The sequence below is a fragment of the Oncorhynchus masou genome, chromosome 6 (assembly GCF_036934945.1).
Source record: "Oncorhynchus masou masou isolate Uvic2021 chromosome 6, UVic_Omas_1.1, whole genome shotgun sequence".
In the NCBI taxonomy this organism is placed as follows: domain Eukaryota; kingdom Metazoa; phylum Chordata; class Actinopteri; order Salmoniformes; family Salmonidae; genus Oncorhynchus; species Oncorhynchus masou.
In genome coordinates, this window is record NC_088217.1 from 20038765 (window position 1) to 20057457 (window position 18693).

The 18693-nt window shown below is 42.0% G+C and overlaps 1 protein-coding gene across 3 annotated transcripts; it reads right to left on the reverse strand.

Annotated features, from left to right (window-relative positions):
* Window positions 1-8942, reverse strand: LOC135541491 (hyaluronidase-2-like). 3 transcript variants are annotated; one of them, XM_064967803.1, is made up of 4 exons: window positions 8736-8942; window positions 5111-6080; window positions 2512-2601; window positions 1-1883 (listed from the first exon to the last, which is right to left on the reverse strand). In XM_064967803.1, the coding sequence occupies exons 2-4, from the start codon at window positions 6062-6064 to the stop codon at window positions 1491-1493; spliced, it is 1437 nt and encodes a 478-aa protein (XP_064823875.1). In that variant the 5' UTR covers window positions 6065-6080; window positions 8736-8942; the 3' UTR covers window positions 1-1490. The 3 variants fall into 3 exon arrangements, with proteins under 3 accessions (XP_064823875.1, XP_064823878.1, XP_064823877.1); XM_064967806.1 differs by lacking the exon at window positions 8736-8942 and adding an exon at window positions 8522-8724; XM_064967805.1 differs by lacking the exon at window positions 8736-8942 and adding an exon at window positions 7979-8496.
* Between the last annotated feature and the right edge of the window lie 9751 nt (window positions 8943-18693).

The following is an 18693-nucleotide window of genomic DNA, read 5'->3' on the forward strand; positions in this document are numbered from 1 at the left end:
TTCTCATATTTCAAGTTTAATGTAATAAAAAGAAATGACTAATTACACTTAATTACAATTACATCCAATGTACATGTAGGAGAGTAAATGAGAAGCATGTTTGGGACATAAATAAGAGCAGTGAAAATGATAGACCCTCACTGAGGCCCCTGGAGGCCCCCTGAAGAAGCCTACGAGAGGACAAAGCCATTTTCTTAGGAATTTGGTTTCAGGCAACAGAAGGCAGAATAGAGTAAAGACAAAATGAGCAAAAGTGCTTTCAGCTTTGGTTTACAATCCTCACAAACACTCAGAAAACATCAACACAGAGAAAATGTAGATGCACCAGAATAAGAATCATGACAATAAGGATGATGACCACAGACACGTTAGGCCAAACACACTTGTTGGACAGGCACTTCGCACTGTCATCTGTGTAGATGAGTGGTGTGTTTACAAATATCAAAGAATATGTTGTGGACTACAAACATTTCTTACACATTCTTAGATGAGTTGTTTCTTGTTAATGTGACAGAGGTGCTAAAGTGTTGCAAAAGCAGTCAGCGTACGACACAGTAGGTGAAATGAGTTCCTTGCCACAATGCTCAGCTTTACTGAAGGTCATGAATATTCAAATGAAGCAGTCTTTTCCAAATATTCCAGTTATTTTCCACAGCATCATTCGAGGTATAAAAAAATAAGACCATAGAAAAAGAGAACATTACAAAAAGATGTTGAAAATTGCTGTTGATTTTCCTCGCCTTATCTGCAGTTGGACCAGATCAGAACTGGGTGAGGGGGTAGCCGTCTACCCGAGAGGTGTGCACAGCACAGGTCTCTTTGGACAGAATCTTCACAGTAGGAGTCTCTTCATAGAAAAGTAGCATTCTTGTGTGATGTGTTAGCTTCTCTGTTGTTGAAGATTCAATTCCCTCATAAGTTTCAACATGAGTAAAAAGAGAGAGGCATATTCTAACAAACTACTGTCTAACTAGTAACCCAGGTACACTTCTAACTAATGACAGTTTACTTAGACACACACACAAACTCAATAATACAGCTGGTTAGCATTCATACACCTTGCAGACATCTTAGTTCTAGTTCTGGCTGTTAGCTCCAGATGCCTTCCAGCTCTGGTGAAGGGAGGGATAGATCACTACAGTATGGACCTTCATTTCTGCCACACTTGCAGCGCACCCACTCCCTAAAAACATCAAGTCAAAATAGAAGGCCTGTTGTTTTGCCCACTTCAAATGCTGTCCCGTTAGCTTGTGTGGGTAACTGAAGGGTACTGAGGGGTATCTTCAGTCCCCTCCTTCCTTCATCATGTTGAGAAGCAGGCACTCCCATGTCCTCTCCTCCATGAATCAGTCCCACAGAGCAGCTTGTGCCCATCCCTGACCAGGAAGCCCCCTGAGCACCAGTAGAGGCCAGGACTAGAACCAGGATCAAGGTGTGGTGGTGGTGGCTTCCCCCATATTGCACGGTGTCAGCTCCTGCTCCTCCCAGCCTCAGTGGAGCACAGTGAGAAGCCCCAGAGGGAGCAGCAGAGTCAGTACAGACCAGACTTTCCAGACAGGGGCAGCACCACTCTTCCCCAGCTCTCTCTGGGCACAGCCCTCGCCCTTGTACCCACTGTAACACTGGCACTGGAAGTGTTGACGGTACCCAGCCAGCTCCAACTGGCCTAGTTGCCCAGTCACCTTCAGCCTCCCCCCCTGGCTGCTGATACTGTGGGTGAGGGGGCTGAGGTGCAGGTAGGCATCAGTGTCTGGGTGTTTGCGAAGGCAGCGGCCATGGAAGCCGCACAACTTCTGACTGCACAGTTCTGCTGCTGTGGAGACATTGAATAGATACCGGCCTAGTGGACCCCGGAGGTACTCACTCAGACTGGAGCAGCTGGCCTGGAGAGAGAGACACACATACATACAGCGAAACACACACACACACACACACACACACACACACACACACACACACACACACACACACACACACACACACACACATACATTGAGACACACACATATACCCACAGAGTGAGACAGAGGCACAGACTCAGAATGGAAATGAGAAACTCACACAAAAACAAAGTGGGGAATTGGGGGTCAAGTGTGATACGGGGCAAACAGAGACACCAACACATGTTAGCATTTAATGTGGATAGACAGGAAATAGTCGTTACATAGTAGCTACAGGGGGGAACACCAGACTGATGACTCAAACTAGGCATAATCTATGAATGATCAAATAGGTGTGTCCCCCAAATGGCAACCTATTCTCTACAGGGCCCTGTTCAAAACGAGTGCACTATGAAGGGAATAGGGTGCCGTTTGGGAAACACCCCAATTTGAACATTCATAGATTATGCATAGTTTGAGTCATTATGTTGGGAATAGGGAATCTTCAGGGAGAACACTCCCATTGCTGCAGCCATAAGTATGTTACAGAGGGGAACACCAGACAGAGGACTCAAACTAGGCTATGCATAATATTGAATGATTAAACAGCTTGAGTGATGAGAACACTCACATTGCTGCTGGCGTAGGTATGATCTCCCCAGATGATGACCCCAGATGCTCCCAGGGCTACACTCTCCCCAATAGTGGACACCAGGTCTGTCTGCACACACACACAATCACACACACACAAGTTCAGTATGGAAGTTGGCAGGCCATTATGAACATACTGGCCATGTTTGAGATCGACTACATTGCAGTCGGCGACGACCCCTCAAATCATAATGAGTTGTCATCATGACGTCAGGTGATTTGTAGTTCAGTCAGTCTGCAGTGGCTGACTACAGTGACATTAATTGTAACACACGCACCACCCTCTATGAACAGGAACACACATCATTTATTCATTTCTTTAACACTGACCAGCTGAGCTGACCCACACCCTTCATGTAGATGATGAGGTCACATTATATGGAAAAGATGGTGATTCAGAACAGAATGTCAGAGGAACTGACACATATCTCTTTACTCCCTGGTTTAAACACACAGACAGATGTGTCACTCCCACGCACATCCTTTCACTCCAACACATCCTTATGGAGGCTTCAGACACACTCAAAGTAAGAAATTAAGCACGATACAATATATAGGCTAACCATGATCTCTCGTTCGTTCAGAATAATCCTACAAACACACCTTCTGTCTCTCCCTCTCTCCTCCAGTGTGTCTGTGTGAAGAGTGGTCCAGTGGGAAAGTAAACACTGATGCCCAGGCTGCCTAACAGCAATTTATTCATCCACACACAACAAACCTCACTGCACACATACGTTCACACACATTAGTACCAACCTCTCCAAACGCACCTCTTCAGCACACACACAACCAACCTCTCATTTAAATATATTCAGGCAGTAATCTATTTTCAATTGTCTTTTGACTCACTACTACAGTGAATTTGTCTAACTCCCCTCTTCTATCCCTTGGTGAAACAGCTGCAGGAAATGTAATGTAAACTGCTGACAGAAATGGGAATCAGCAAACAAACGTCACTCTTCAGACGAGCAGTGGAGTTTTTCCACAGAGTTTTCAACAGAGTGGTTAAACAGTACATTCACATGTACACGCACGCACACACACCACACACACACAAAATTCACTTGAACTTGGAGACAATCTGTCTTCCTTCCTGCATTTGTCCTAAACAGAGAAAAACTGGACAGTAAAGAGCGAAGGGAATTATTTAGACTGGGCTAATGGCTCTACAATGGCCCAATCAATTCATTCATGACTCTGGTGTGGGTAAGAATCAGTTGCTGCTTGAGATACAGTATTTTGTGCGCAATGGGTGTGTGTCTGTACTCCAGATTAGTGCATGTGCGTGTTATTAGAAGGTTGGCCAAAGGTAATGATATTTGGTGTAGAAACCGCAGAGAGACATATTTAGGTTTCTGGGGAAACACAAGCAACTCTGTGTTGCTGGACATGCGAAGCCTGGTCATGTAGGAGTGTGTGTGGACATGTGGATGTTCTATATTTAGCCCTGACATATTAGCCTGGCTTTCTTTAACACTATACGATTCAGACAACAAAGCATTCAGATCCTCATGGGCCGGTTTCCGGACACAAGTTAAAGGGATACTTTGGGATTTTTGTCAATGAGGCCCTTTATCTACTCCCCAGAGTCAGATGAACTCCTGGATACCATTTGTTTGTTTGTGTCTAGTATGAAGGAAATTAGAGGTAGTTTCATGAGCCAAAGCTAACTAGTGTTAGCACAATGACTGTAAGTCTATGGGTATCTACTAGCAGGAGTAATTAACAACCTACTTCAAACTGCACGCAGAGATATAAAAATGGCATACACGCGTTCATCAGACTCTAGGGAAGTAGATAAAGGGCCCTATTTCCAAAATCCTGAAGTATCCCTTTAAGCTTAGTCCTGAAATAAATACCATGGTCAATAGAGAATCTTCATTGAAAATGCTTTTTAGTCCAGGACATGGCTTAATCCATGTCTGTAAAACCACCAGCCCTATATTTTTAGGCCCTGGTTAGAGTAACACTTGTCTTGTAAGACCAGAGAGGACTGCATTCTTGGTTAACATGTTTAAACTTGATTTGTTTAACGCTTTTTTGGTTACTACATGTACATTCCATATGTCTTATTTTTACTATTTTCTACATTGTAGAATAATAGTGACGACATAAAAACTATGAAATAAGACATGGAATCATGTAGTAACCAAAAAAGTGTTCAACAAATCAAAATATATAGCAAAGAGTTGCTATTTGAAAAATCTCAAATATAAAATATATTTTGATTTGTTTAACACATTTTTGGTTATTCTACAATGTAGAAAATAGTACAAATAAAGACAAACCCTTGAATGAGTAGGTGTTCTAAAACTTTTGACCGGTAGTGTACATCAGGGTTAATTCAGTCTCACACACAGACAGACACACTTTATCGACAAAAAACAACAAAAAAAACAGTTGTGGTAAGAGGCAGCTGAGAATTTCAAAGCTATAGTGTGTCTGATTGATTTCTTACCGGAATAACAAAAACAGAGATATCAGGTCTCTGCATAGCACAAGTTATGGTCATGATGAAGTAGGCTAATCATATCTACAGTATAGGGACAGAATCAGGCCTATAACATGGGCCTTCTCACCTCAGTCAGCGGAGTCAGCTCGTTGGCATACGTAGGCCGGGTATAGACAAAGACAGGCCGTGCCAGCGCGTCACCTGCTGATGCCAGACGCATCCCCTCCTTCACCCGGTTGCGGACAAACTGCCGTCCAAACATGGTGGAGCGCAGCACTGTGCTCATGTAGACAGATGGGAACAGGGCCGTACTCTCAGTCCATAGCCATGTCAGCTGGTCATTGCGAGCCACCTCCACGTCAGGGCAGCGACCAGTGTAGTTCTCCAGGCCGCTTCGGTAGTCATGGTTGTAGCAGTCTGGAAACAGGTAGAACCCCCACAGCTGGTTGGGCCGCAGGCTCTTGGCCAGCCGCAAGGTCTCCAGCATGAATTTCCGGGCCGACAGCTCAAACTCCTGCTGGGCCACTTTCCCCACGCGCTCCAGGGGCCACTCCAGGTTTTTGTTGGCCACCAGGTGCCGGGATTGGTTCCGGTATACGTCCTTGACGTCCCAGTTGCGGATCCACAGAGGACGCCACTCCTCCCAATCGATGACGGCAAGGCCTTTGGCGTTTGGTTCACTTATGTACTTGTGAACACCTTCGGGCATCTTCTCGTAGTGCTGCGTGAGGCTGGCGGCCTGTGGGAGCCCACCGTTCACCGCGGTGCCGTCCCGCTCGTAATACGGATACAGCCCTAACCGGTCCTTATAGAAGATGGTGAGGTTCTGTCTGACAAAGCCCTCGTTGGGCGACGCCACTATCTGGAACTGCTCCAGCGGGAAACGCACACCATGCCGGGGGCGGCAGTCCTCTGTCGGGGCATTCCAGGCGAGGAGCAAAGGCTTCTGGGAGAACATGGGCCATCTAGTGGGCTTCAGTTCTTCAATTCCGAGGACATTCCTGGGAGTGAGCAGAGCCAGGAGCAGCAGCCAGGGCAGCTGGCCAGTCAGGGCCAGGAGAGAGTGAGGCGCTACCCCCATGGCCACCTTCTCTGCCCTGGAAGAGAGACACAATGTCAATGTAGCTCTTTACAATCACAGCCTAGGAAATGAGCCTCTCCAGTTACTCAGTTTCTCTGTAGACTATATAATTTGGCAGTGATACAAAGAGAGCTATTTTTACTGAATGAAATGGCATGTTTACTTAATATACATTTCTCCAGGTGCCCTCACCAACCATTTCTAACTGTGTTATGTAATAATATGCCTTGAGCAAGAGTGTGTGTGTTTTCAACTTCAAATCAACATTAACTTCCTTTCACAACACTGATTGGCACACATATGGTAGGAGATTGCCAACCATTATGACAGGGCTAGCTTGTAGGATATCTCTGAAATGTAAGAGAGTATCTTGGTACTACTCTTCATACTAACATTGTTGGAAGGTCATGTAGCCCTGCAGTAAATAACACAAACAAAAGACAGACAAAACTGTCTGACAATGCATGGGGAGATAATATATTATTTCCAGGGTTGGGTAGGTTACTTTCTAAATATAATCCGTTACAGTTACCTGTCCATAATTGTAATCAGTAACGTAACTTTTGGATTACCCAAACTCAGTAATGTAATCTGATTACATTCAGTTACTATTAGATTTCTTTCCCCTTAAGACACATTAGAAGAAGACAAAAATGTATGTTACCAATTGAACAACATCTATTGCAGGATAAATCAACGTTAAAGTTTACATAGCTGGCCATATATGGATGTAAAATGTTACTTTATGGGTTGGTTATGTAGGCTTCTTCTAACCCATCGCTTTCTACTACATATAAAAATAATATGATTAAATGATATATTTACATTAAAAACCAAAGTCTATCAGAATTCCAGTCATTCAAATAAATATTATACCCCTTGATCTTCAAGAATAGGATTTGGAATTGATTTACCTGAGCATAACCCCAAAACTAAGGACTTATTAGCCAGCACTACTCTGTTCTTTATGATTTTGTGGTCATAGAGGACTGATTGTGCTCATTGATTCCAGTTAACAAATAAATGCTGCACTCATTGAATGGCATGCTTTGAGCACTACTGAAAAGTGCTATTTACATGTGAAAAATGAATGCCTTATGCTGCATTTGCTATAGGCCTATTGTTGACCTTTTTGTTGGTGACACTTTTTGATATCTTGATAATATGCAGCTGTTTATTGGGCAAATCCACAGATGAAACAATAACAAAATCGCCGCCCCGCCTCTGTTTTGGTAAAAAGCTGAGGGATGGGTTTGGAGAAATGTAACCACTCTCAGATTAATAGACAGAACTACGGATGGTAGGACTGACCATCCACGATATCAAAAGTATTGTTTTAACCATGTTAGGAGGCTATACAGTGTTTGTTCACATTTACAAACATTTGAGAAAAACAAGATTATATTTCGAGTTCTCATGGAGTGTGACAGTTGAACTTAGCTCATGAGGCATTATAAATTATATTCTTCAAGAATCAAATATATATATATATATATATAAAATCTATAAGTCAAAAACATTATGTAGCAACTAGATTGCCCCTTTAAATCTATTAAAAATGTGATTTTGAGCATGTGTCCATTCGGCCTATGATTTTTATTTTATCAGCATGAATTTGATTGAGCAATAAAAGCCCAACTTTTATTCCATAGCCCGCTGTTGCAAGAGTGTATTTTTCACTGGATGTCCACTGGTTTCAAAAACAATGATTGCTAGGCAGGTTAAACTTCTTGAATTCAACCATTATTGGGTTCAAATACACATTTAGATTGTGAACAGCCATGCACAACAACCACAATCCGTAAGGCGCAAATAACTAAATGAGAGCAGTGTGATTCACATCAATGCGCTATGTAGATATCAATAATAAATTATATCCATATCACCATATCACACCACTGCTGTTATCCTCACCTCCAAGCGTTAATTCAAATTCGATAATCTTTGGATGCCGACAGTAGTCGCACCATTGGACAGTAGCCTTCAAAAGCCTATTCCTGCGATCGATCAAACACATTTTGTGTGTCATCATGGTGGTCTCTGACTTGTGGTCAGACTCGCTCAGGTGGAACAAATGTGAACTTTTTTTCAATGCTTGAATGTCATTGAGAAAACAAGTCTAAAATATGTTTTTCGCTAACATTCTTTCTGAATTTAAAAGTAACCCTTAAAGTAATCATCTAGTTTTTCAAAAGTATCTGTAATCTGATCACAATATTTTTGCTGGTAATGTAACGAATTAGTTACCGTTTTTGTAATCCTTTACCCTGATTATGTCTGTGGACCAAAAAATACCGATGACTGCATTTTACCCTGTTTTCGTGTTTATGCTGGCCTCGAAACGAATCAAACAATACACTCAAATGTAAAAACCAAACCAGCTCACCAGTTTCAGACAATGTGAATGATTATCATTACTCGCTAATTCGTTAATCAAATAAGTAATTATATGCATACCAAATTCACCACAAACTAGTACGAACACGCGACGTAGTTGTACACGCGCACAACGTTAGCACGAGCTAGTTTCACAGTCCTTGCATTTACTCATCACATTGTAGCCAAATACAATAACTGAAATTGAATGATACAGTTGCGAACTGTTCAATAATGTTACACTACTTGCTACTGTAGCAACACAAGTTTCACTAGATGACCAAGGGAATCTGACCTGTAGCAGACGACTAAGATCAGAACAACGGTTTATTCCACTAATGTGGTTTCAAACAAAAAACGACAAGAATCTGCCGACATCCTGGTATACATATCTCCTCATGATGGAAATGTTCCACCAGTCTTCTTGCTAATAACATATTATAATCAATACATTTTTCGGGAAAATCCACTCTTGCCAACAACGCATAGCGCCCAGATCCAAGCAGAGAAACAATGCTCTGATGTGCTACGAGTTTAGAACTGCTCGTTCCATTCTACGGGAAAGGGGGGTGGGGGGGTACGTTCAGAAATTGACTTCAATGTTTAGGTCACTTCGTCTTGATGAGGAGTAATACATATATGTCATTGGACTAATTCATGTCAATATATATTTATGTGTATGTTAAAGCCATACTAATGTATTTGTAGCGTTTTTGGTTTGACGTTTGTTTACGATTACTCCCTTTAAATGTCAATAGTGGCTTAGTCTTCCAATTTCGCTGAGGGTAGGATCTCACGCCAAAATGTGTTCTTTAAATTAAGATAGGATATAGTCACATGTAGGAACCAATCCAATGAATTATGTTTATGTAGGTTTAGATAGCGGATATGTGGGTGACTAGCACTGCTAGCTAGTATATTAATACCACGTGTTACAGGAGTGTGGATGTCCACTTTAAACGAGCCCATCCTACTTTTAGACCGCGTGTTTCTTATGTCAGTCATCTTAATGTAGTCCTTACTGATACTTCTCAGTAATTGACAAGCTATGTGACCATACTCTTTCAAATCTTTCAGGAAACAGAAATAAAGCATACAGCTGTCTAACTTCATCCACACATCTGCAGTTCACCCCCTAGAAAGCATGATGTCCACTGACCATGTGCTGTGGACATAGCTGCTGTTCCTGTGAAAGTTGGGAGCGACCACTGACTCTCCGTGCTGACTCACCTGACAGGGTCAAACTTATGAAGGGGAAAGCGTCTCTCATGGCTGCTGACCAAGCAGGTTAAGACCTACAGCAGAAATTTCTTGCTCTCTTTCTCACTCTGTTTGCTTGTTCGCAGATGTAATTTCAGTACAAGGAACACAGAAGACCAGACCATTTTAAGTCAACTGGGATACCTTAACGTAACGTACGTATCATGTAAACAGGGCCTGCCTGCTTTACATCAGTCCCAGGTGTATCTGCCTGTAGTCTGGTCTATCACCACTGAATGTCCATGGTTTAAAGCCTTCCCCTCTCTCTAAGCCCTGTGGAGCGGGCAGTAACCAGGAATTGCTACTAACTAACACACACCTGGATGTAAACTACAGTAGTAGTGAAGCCACCTCTTCATTGCTTAATTGTTCTTTTAGGCTGGGTTTCTGTATAACCACTTTGTGACAACTGTGGATGTAAAAGGGGCTTTATAAATACATTTGATTGTATATAGCCTGGTTATTGTTATTCTTATTGTGTTACTTTTTATTATTACCTTTATTTTAGTCTACTTGGTAAATATTTTCTGAACTCTTCTTGAACTGCGCTGTTGTTTAAGGACTTGTAATTACGCATTTCATGGTAAAGTCTACACTTGTTGTATTCGGCGCATGTGACAAATAAAGTTTGATTGAATGATTAACCAGAGTAGAGTGCATTTACCGCAATGCAATCAGTGCCTTAGTATGCCACCCACACACAGCTAGGCAGCTACAGGCACAGATGTGTGGTGCTTTGAAGTCTGGCCTAGGGTCCACTGTTGTGAAATCCAGACAGGAATCTACTTGACAGCAACAAATCATTCAGCAAACCAGAGGGGATTTGACAGAGTGTTTTTTGAGAGGAGGGCAGTGCAGTGCAGAGAGGAATGACAAAGATGTTGTGGAAATGTGTTTTGTAGTTTGAAGTAGTTATCCAAGGAAGAAACTCTCTAGCGGGGAAGTTTAGGGATGGATTTGTTTTATGCTACACTCCCTAATTGATAGCATGATAACAAAACTCACAACTTTTAGACAATAATCTCCTATGCATAGACTACACACATGAAACAACTATAAAGAAGCTGAAAACACATGAAAATATATGTTAGAGTAAATTGGAATATTATCAAATTAAAATGACCTAACACACTGTGTGTGATATGTTTAGACATTTTACAAAAGGCATCAATGTGATGTGCCTCCTGTCATAGCAGTGTTACGCTCATCGTCGGATGATAAATGACCGGACCAAGGTGCAGCATAGTAGGTTTGAATACGTAACACCGGGAAAAACAATGAACATAAATCGAACACAAACGCTAGTTGTGTCTAAAGCAACAAACAAAAACAAAAGTGCACAATTCTGTAAGGCAAAATAAACTATACAGAAAACAAGATCCCACAAAACCCAAAAGGAAAATGACAACTTATATATGATACCCAATCAGAGACAACGATAGACAGCTGCCTCTGATTGGGAACCATACTCAGCCAAAAACACAAAGAAATAGAAAACATAGATTTTCCCACCCGAGTCACACCCTGACCTAACCAAACATAGAGAATAATAAGGATCTCTAAGGTCAGGGCGTGACAAGCAGACAATGAGAAATGGTGTCTGAAATGCAACTGGTCATCAACCTTGGTTAATTGATTCAGGAGTAGAGCACATGACTTTTAGATGATGGATACATGCATAATAAGAAATGGAGTAAAAAAAAAGGAATGCAGACAAATATGTTATAGTCAAATGTTGAATAAATCGGTCTCTGAAGTTTTTCCCACTTACCCAACAGAGGCTAGACTCCTTTTCCTTGCAAATCCACCGAAGAGGACTGGATGTGTTGTACAGACCAGTTTCTTTCCCCACTATAATGTTGGCTAAAGTGTCCTGGGTCCCCCTGCATTGACAATCCTTTGAGTGTGTTAGTAGTTAAATGCAGAGATTCAGTCTTACATCTTATTTCAACCTCTGACAGACCCCACCTCTGTCCCGCCCATGCAACCATGCCAAATAGACATCAGGCTCATGAACTCAATAAAATATAACTCACCCCTCTCACCAAGGTTAGGTTTAGTTAGATTTAGGCCCCAACAAACCAGAAGGTACTTCCTTCCCTCTCATGCTCATAAGAGTCAATTCCGCCCTATCCCTTAATTTAATGGTAAATTGACAGGTTGTTGGATCAGGTATTATACTAGGTATCAATTCTGAGGCATTATTTTACCAGACTAATTATTAGAAGACAATCCCCAAATGCCCAAACCCTACAAAAATCCTGTGTGTGTGTGTGTGTGTGTGTGTGTGTGTGTGTGTGTGTGTGTGTGTGTGTGTGTGTGTGTGTGTGTGTGTGTGTGTGTGTGTGAGAGAGAGAGAGAGAGAGAAGGCACATGTTAGGGTTTAGTGTCAAAGCCAGGGGTTTCCTTTGTTTTTGTCACTGATCATCTGACTGCAGTATGACCTCATGCGTCTCCAATTGTCCAGCTATTGTCCTGCTCAGGGTATAATGTTAATTCTGACCCTGTACTGGGGGGAAGGGTATGCCTGGGGTCATACACACACACGCACGCACACACACACATGATAACGCTTGAGGCTAGCGTGAAACGTCTCCGGCAACCCAGAGTTTTTAGTCTAATCAGCACTTTAAATGCTGTTGAAAGTACATTCAAATGGGCATGAATGTACATACTGTTCTTGGGTATTTTGGGTGACTGTTGACACAAAAGACCTCTGTGGTAGGAACATTGCCACTTTGTGCTGCATTGTGTTGAGCCCTATATAATAGACATTTTCTCATTGCGTGATAGACACTGTCCTTAGTGTGTTCCTGTATAGGCAGAAACAAAAGCTGCTTTTATACGCTGGGCAAAAGCAAGGTCATAGATCAAAGCCAATAACAGTCACTAAACTAAGAAGCTAGGCTTGTGAATAATCATTAGTGCCAGTTAGTGGGGTTGGTGCTGAAGTGAGATGGATAAGGGTAAAATTAGGGTAATAATCACAGTATTAACTATGTTAACTATGATCATCAAGTTCTGACCTTCATCAGGTTACTCAGTCTGAAATATATATAGGGTTTAGCAGGAACTTTGTACTAGTCTCGTGCTACCAGACATCACACAATATTCTAATTTGTTTCTATGGATAAACATAAAACGACTGGAGTCAAGGCTATCTTGGTACAGACTTTCAGCTTGTGCTATGGATGTGTAGCTACTGCTAGTGATGGTAGTAATTATCATTTTCCTTGCCACCATCATATTTCACATTACATAACTATAGGATAGAACTGGGAAGAGCCTTCGGATGCCTCCAATCAAAATGGTTTGCATTCCGCTCATGCACAATGTAACAGTTTAGAATTCCCAACTCTGAAGAGGTAACTCGAGACGAGACAGGGCCGGTTCAAAGACTCCGGTCTGACTGTCCAGCAGAGAGAATGCCACCTTTGACCCTGCATTAATCTACATCCCCATAAAACCACAGGTCTGTTAGGACATACGAGATGGCCAGGGATAACAGAAAAGCCACACCAGGATGTGGAAAATGGCTCCTTGAATCATTGGCTTTCCAAATAGCTTCTAGTCTTTCTTTGGCTTTCGTTTTCTTTCCTATCCTTTGGCTTTTCTGATGTGTTTACATTTGTTTACAGTTTGGTTGGCTCCAGTCCCACCCACAAACATGTTTCATGGTAATTCACTAATTGCAACATGAAGCAAAATTCTTTGAAATGACAATTACAATAAGTACTATGCAAAACATTCTGAAGTGAGCGCCTTGCTATATGACAGCCAGGGACAGAAAAAATAATGGTTCCCTTCTCGGAAGTGTGATGCTAGAAAGAGCTCTTCTTCTACTAATACTTGTTCTTTCCCCAAACTGAAAGAAAAATGTCCTCCAGAGGGAATGGGCATTGCGTTTCCTCATAAATACTTTGAGACTGCCACAATAAGGCCTACAATATGTGAAATAAAAACAATATGCTTGTATAAAAGCCAACGTGAACAAATAAGACACTCAATATCTTTTTTTTTTTGGACCCAAAGAGAATTTGGGGTTTCTTGAAAGCCCCAAAGAAAGATGATGAAGTTCAGAACACAACCTACCAAAAAAACAAAACTTTCCATCTCACCTGTGCATAGCCCTTGACCAAACCTCTGGAATATTATTGTAGCTTTGTGGAAAAGAACAGAGATAAAACAAACTATTAACCGTTGTTTAATCTCCCTCCTGTGACGCAGTGCACACAGCGACTCACAGTAGAGTTTTTTGAAGGCTGAAAAGACAAGAACAAAACCTTGTATAAAAGCAATAAAGTGAAGTGGACCATGACACAGCATTATTTTATCCTCTAAGCAGACAATAACACAGACTTCTTTGCAGGAGAAACAAACACACTCAACATACACTTTCAGATGGGCAAAGAACAGGGTGCTAAAAGACACCTGAGTCATTCCATGTCATATCAACAAGCCATGACACCCACCATCTCAGATGGTTCTGAAATCATTTCTGTAGTTAGAAACAGATTAGCATTCCTGCAACATTATTTTGTTGAAATATAGTTTGATCGCTGAGAAATTAAGCTAATTGATTGCACACAAATTGCCCATTTTCATTTATATGAGAAATATAATATTCAATAAATAAAGTACCTAACATCCAATTCTAACAGTGAGTAAGACATGAGCAATTCAAAGAAATTGTCGAAAGCCACCCACACCAATACTACCCTAACAATGAGTATACAATATCAGTTCTCTATGTCGGAGAATTAGTATGCAGCTGCGGCTCTGAGAATTTGTTATTCATGTAATGTACAGTGCCTTGCAAAAGTATTCAGCCCCCTTGAACTTTGCGACCTTTTGCAAACATTTCAGACTTCAAACATGAAGATATAAAACTGTATTTTTTTGTGAATAATTTGGCACGCCCAATTTTTCAGTTTTTGATTTGTTAAAAAAATTTGAAATATCCAATAAATGTCGTTCCACTTCATGATTGTGTTCCACTTGTTGTTGATTCTTCACAAAAAAATACAGTTTTATATCTTTATGTTTGAAGCCTGAAATGTGGCAAAAGGTCGCAAAGTTCAAGGGGGCCGAATACTTTCGCAAGGCACTGTATTCTCAGTGAATTTGGTACGTTTTTTCCCGCCCTGTTCAGAAAAATGTGTTATTGAAGTTATGTCCCATCCTACATACTGATATTACCAGGTCTGACTAGATGGTGCTGTTTCTGCTGTTAGGTGATGTAGGATGTAGGATGGGACATAAACCTAACAACTTCAATGACCCTGGGTGGCTTTTGTCAATTTCTCTAGATTCCTCACTGTTAGAAAAAAGCTTGGTCCAAACCAGATGTTAGGTTAAATTAATATGACATATTTGGGTGCAATCAACTTATTTTCTCAGAAGATTTTCAACAAAATAATGATGCAGGATTGCTAATCTTAACTGTTTCTAACAACAGAAACAATTTCAGAACAACCTGAGATGTGGCCGTAGAAAAACTCTTTCTTGTGGTTTTTGGAGGTGGAACGACCCACCTTCCTCATGAGTAATAAATAGGAAAAGGTATGAGAGTGAAAGGTAGCCCCACGAACACCAACACACCGACCAGTATACCTGCACAAACACCCCTGGTGAGAGTTGGCCTCTGCTGTTTCCTGTGCAGTACACTCTTAGAAAAAAAGGTGCTATCTAGAACCTAAAAGGGTTCTTTGGTTGGCCCCATTGGTTTCATATAAAACCCTTTCCACAGAGGGTTCTTGATTGAACCCAAAAGCGTTTTACCTGGAACCAAAAATGGTTGTCCCATGGAGACAGCTGAAGAACCCTTTTGGAAGCCTTTTTTCTAGGAGTGTAGTTGGGGTTGTTTCCTCCACCCTGTGTATACGTCAGTGACATCCTTCCCAGGTTTCAATTTCCCCTCTTAGCATGTCCAGACCCATAGAGGACGGGGGACAGGAAGACGCCTTCCATAACAACATTGGTGGACTGTGGCTGCAACTACAGTGTGACAAAGTTGACCGCACATCAGCAGAGTACCCGCTATTGTGACACCAGGGCCAAGGACATGCCACATGCTGTTGCTGAACATAGTGGTATTGCCATGGGAGCAATCTACAGCTGCCAAATGCGCCAAGGTCAAGGGCACACACAGACTCACACTCGTGTGAACACAGAGCTTCACAGCCTTCAATAGTTTTATAATGTGAGACGCAAAACAATGTCTCTCAAGCCTGTCAACCAGATCTAATGTTAACCTCTGTAGTGAAATAATGTTTGAAGTAGTGCCTTTAGTAATCTTAGTGAAACAAAGTTCTATGCAATATCTACGATTCACTTTTCATAGACACAATTTAGTGAATGACTACTTTTCAAGTAGTGTTCTCCAGATGACACATGCTCAGATCAGTGGTAGAGAAACTGCAGCAGAAGCAGCGTCTGTGGCACCTATCCACTACTCTGAAGTTTAATGAAGTCACAGCGTAAGTACTGTGAGTCATCTGCTAGCAATCAGACAAACACAATTTACAACAGAACGGCATGCTATGTGCAAAACATACACACACACACCCTCCAACCTAGAATAGTGACAGAGCGGAAGGACCACTTTAGAAGTTATTTATAATATGTAGAAACACACCCTCACATGATTGCTGAACTCCATCCTCTCCTCCCTCTCCTCCTGTACCACCCTGGTTGTCAAACAATGAGATACTGGGCTTGTTCGAAACTGCAGCCAGCCTTGCATGAGACTGCCGACTGACTGATCTACAAATAACCTTGCATCATAAATAATTACTCAATTATTTGTAGATCATTCAGTCACAATTGACCGAAAATGCATCACATTGGCTGCAATGTCAAACATGCACAATCACTTTCCTAACAGTGTAAAATGTTTTTTTTATAATATGGCTTGACACTGCAGGAGTCATCTGTGCCCAGAACTCAAGCACAGTCATGTACAGAGCCTTCTATTTACAACAGACATTTACATTAGAAGGCTCCCGTCATGTCTAGCTAGATTTTACCACTATGTATACCTCTTCCATGGAGCTCAGAGTTAACTGAGGATACAAGAAGCAATTTATCAGACAAAAGCCCATAAAACAGACAGACATGATGGGCCCATATGTCGTAGATTATAAGATTAGAAACTCCCACTCCTTACCCAATTAAAACCTATCTTGCTGTCTGCAGGGATCTCAGAGTCTGTCCTCAGAAGGAAATTAGAGACTACAGGGGACCCGTGTGTGGGTGAGTAGCCAATGGGGGCTCGGAAATTAAATTAACGTCCCCCTGAGAGGCAGGCTAGAGAGGTGCGTGTCTGTGGACATGGTGATTCAACAGATTGTGCCATTGTGAACATGAATGTGCTCTTTTCCACTTTAGGCAAAGGTCTGTAAGTATACACCCGTTAGATAGGGCAGGCTTCCACCACTTCAATATGACTGGCCGATAAAGTAATCTGAAAAGTACAAAGTCTGAAAATTTCCCTTGGAGTAATGCTCTCATCAGTTGGTCAGTACAATGATGTTATATTGGGCAGAGGGAATCGCCTTTCTGTTGGGGTCGCTAGGGGAAAAGCTTGAGCCAATCACTAATACAGGAGGATAAAGGGCAAAGATCAAATGACAAATACTCCCCCTTGTGGCTGAGTCAGGCACAACTATTGTTACCAAACAAATAACTTGCCTACTGATATTGTTGCACTCCACTCTCAGGCCTAGTTACATGGTCTGTAACGTGATTGAATGTGTGCGTTTATATACTGAACAAAAATAAATGCAGCAATTTCAAAGATTTTACTGAGTTACAGTTCATATAAGGAAATCAGTCCATTGAAATAAATTAATTAGGCCCTAATCTATGGATTTCACATGACTGTGCAAGGGTGCAGCCATGGGTGGGCTTTGGAGGGCATAGGCCCACCCACTTGGCAGCCAGGCCCATTCACTGGGGAGCCAGGCCCAGTCAATGAGAATTTGTTTTCCCCCACAAAGGGGCTTTACGACAGACAGAAATACTCCTCAGCACACCCACACCCCACCTCAGATGATCCTGCAGGTGAAGAAGCCGGATGTGGAGGTCCTGGGCTGAAATGGTTGCACGTGGTCTGCTGTTTGGAAGTACTGCCAAATTCTCTATTACGATAGTGGAGGCAGCTCATGGTAGAGAAATTAACATTCAATTCATCATTGGCATTGTGTTGTGACAAACCTGCACATTTTAAAGTGACCGTTTGCCCCTAGCACAAGGTGCACCTGTGTAATGATCATGCGGTTTTGTCAGCTTCTTTATATGTCACACCTGTCAGGTGGTTAGATTATCTTGGTAAAGGAGAAATGCTCACATTTGTGCACAGAACGAAAGAAATAAGCTTTTTGTGCATATGGAACTTTTTGGGGATTTTTTATTTAAACTCATGAAACATGGGACCAACACTTTACATGTTGGGTTTATTTTTGTTCATTGTATGAGAAATCAGTGTTTGAGGACCGTGTTGGGTGCACATGTGCCCAGGGAGACAGCAACCTTGCCTTAGGTCCAGCTCTGACTTGACTCCTTTGGGTTGGCGAGCCCAAGCGGATTATTATGTTCAGATGGTGACGGAAACAAATGTATAAGAAACTACAAACAGGCATACCTAAACTAAAGAGACATCAAAACGAAAGGCTTCATGGCCACCAAACCAACCCAGCAGCCTCATGGCTCTCAAGCTGGGACACTGACTATTGACCAACTGAATTGGCAGCACCTGATGTGCTTATCAACCAGGCTCAACACCTGGACAAGGTTGCTGCTGCCCCCTGGCGGGGGAATGGAGTGTGGAAGTGAGCTGTAGTGTGCTGTCTAAACTAAGTAACCTATTCCATAACACTATCCATGAACACAGATATGGGGAGAAGAGAACACAGAAATTCCACAGTTGAAAGAGGGAGACATCAGTTTGTGTAATGGTATGTAGAAGACAAAGGGACCACGACCCAACTGGA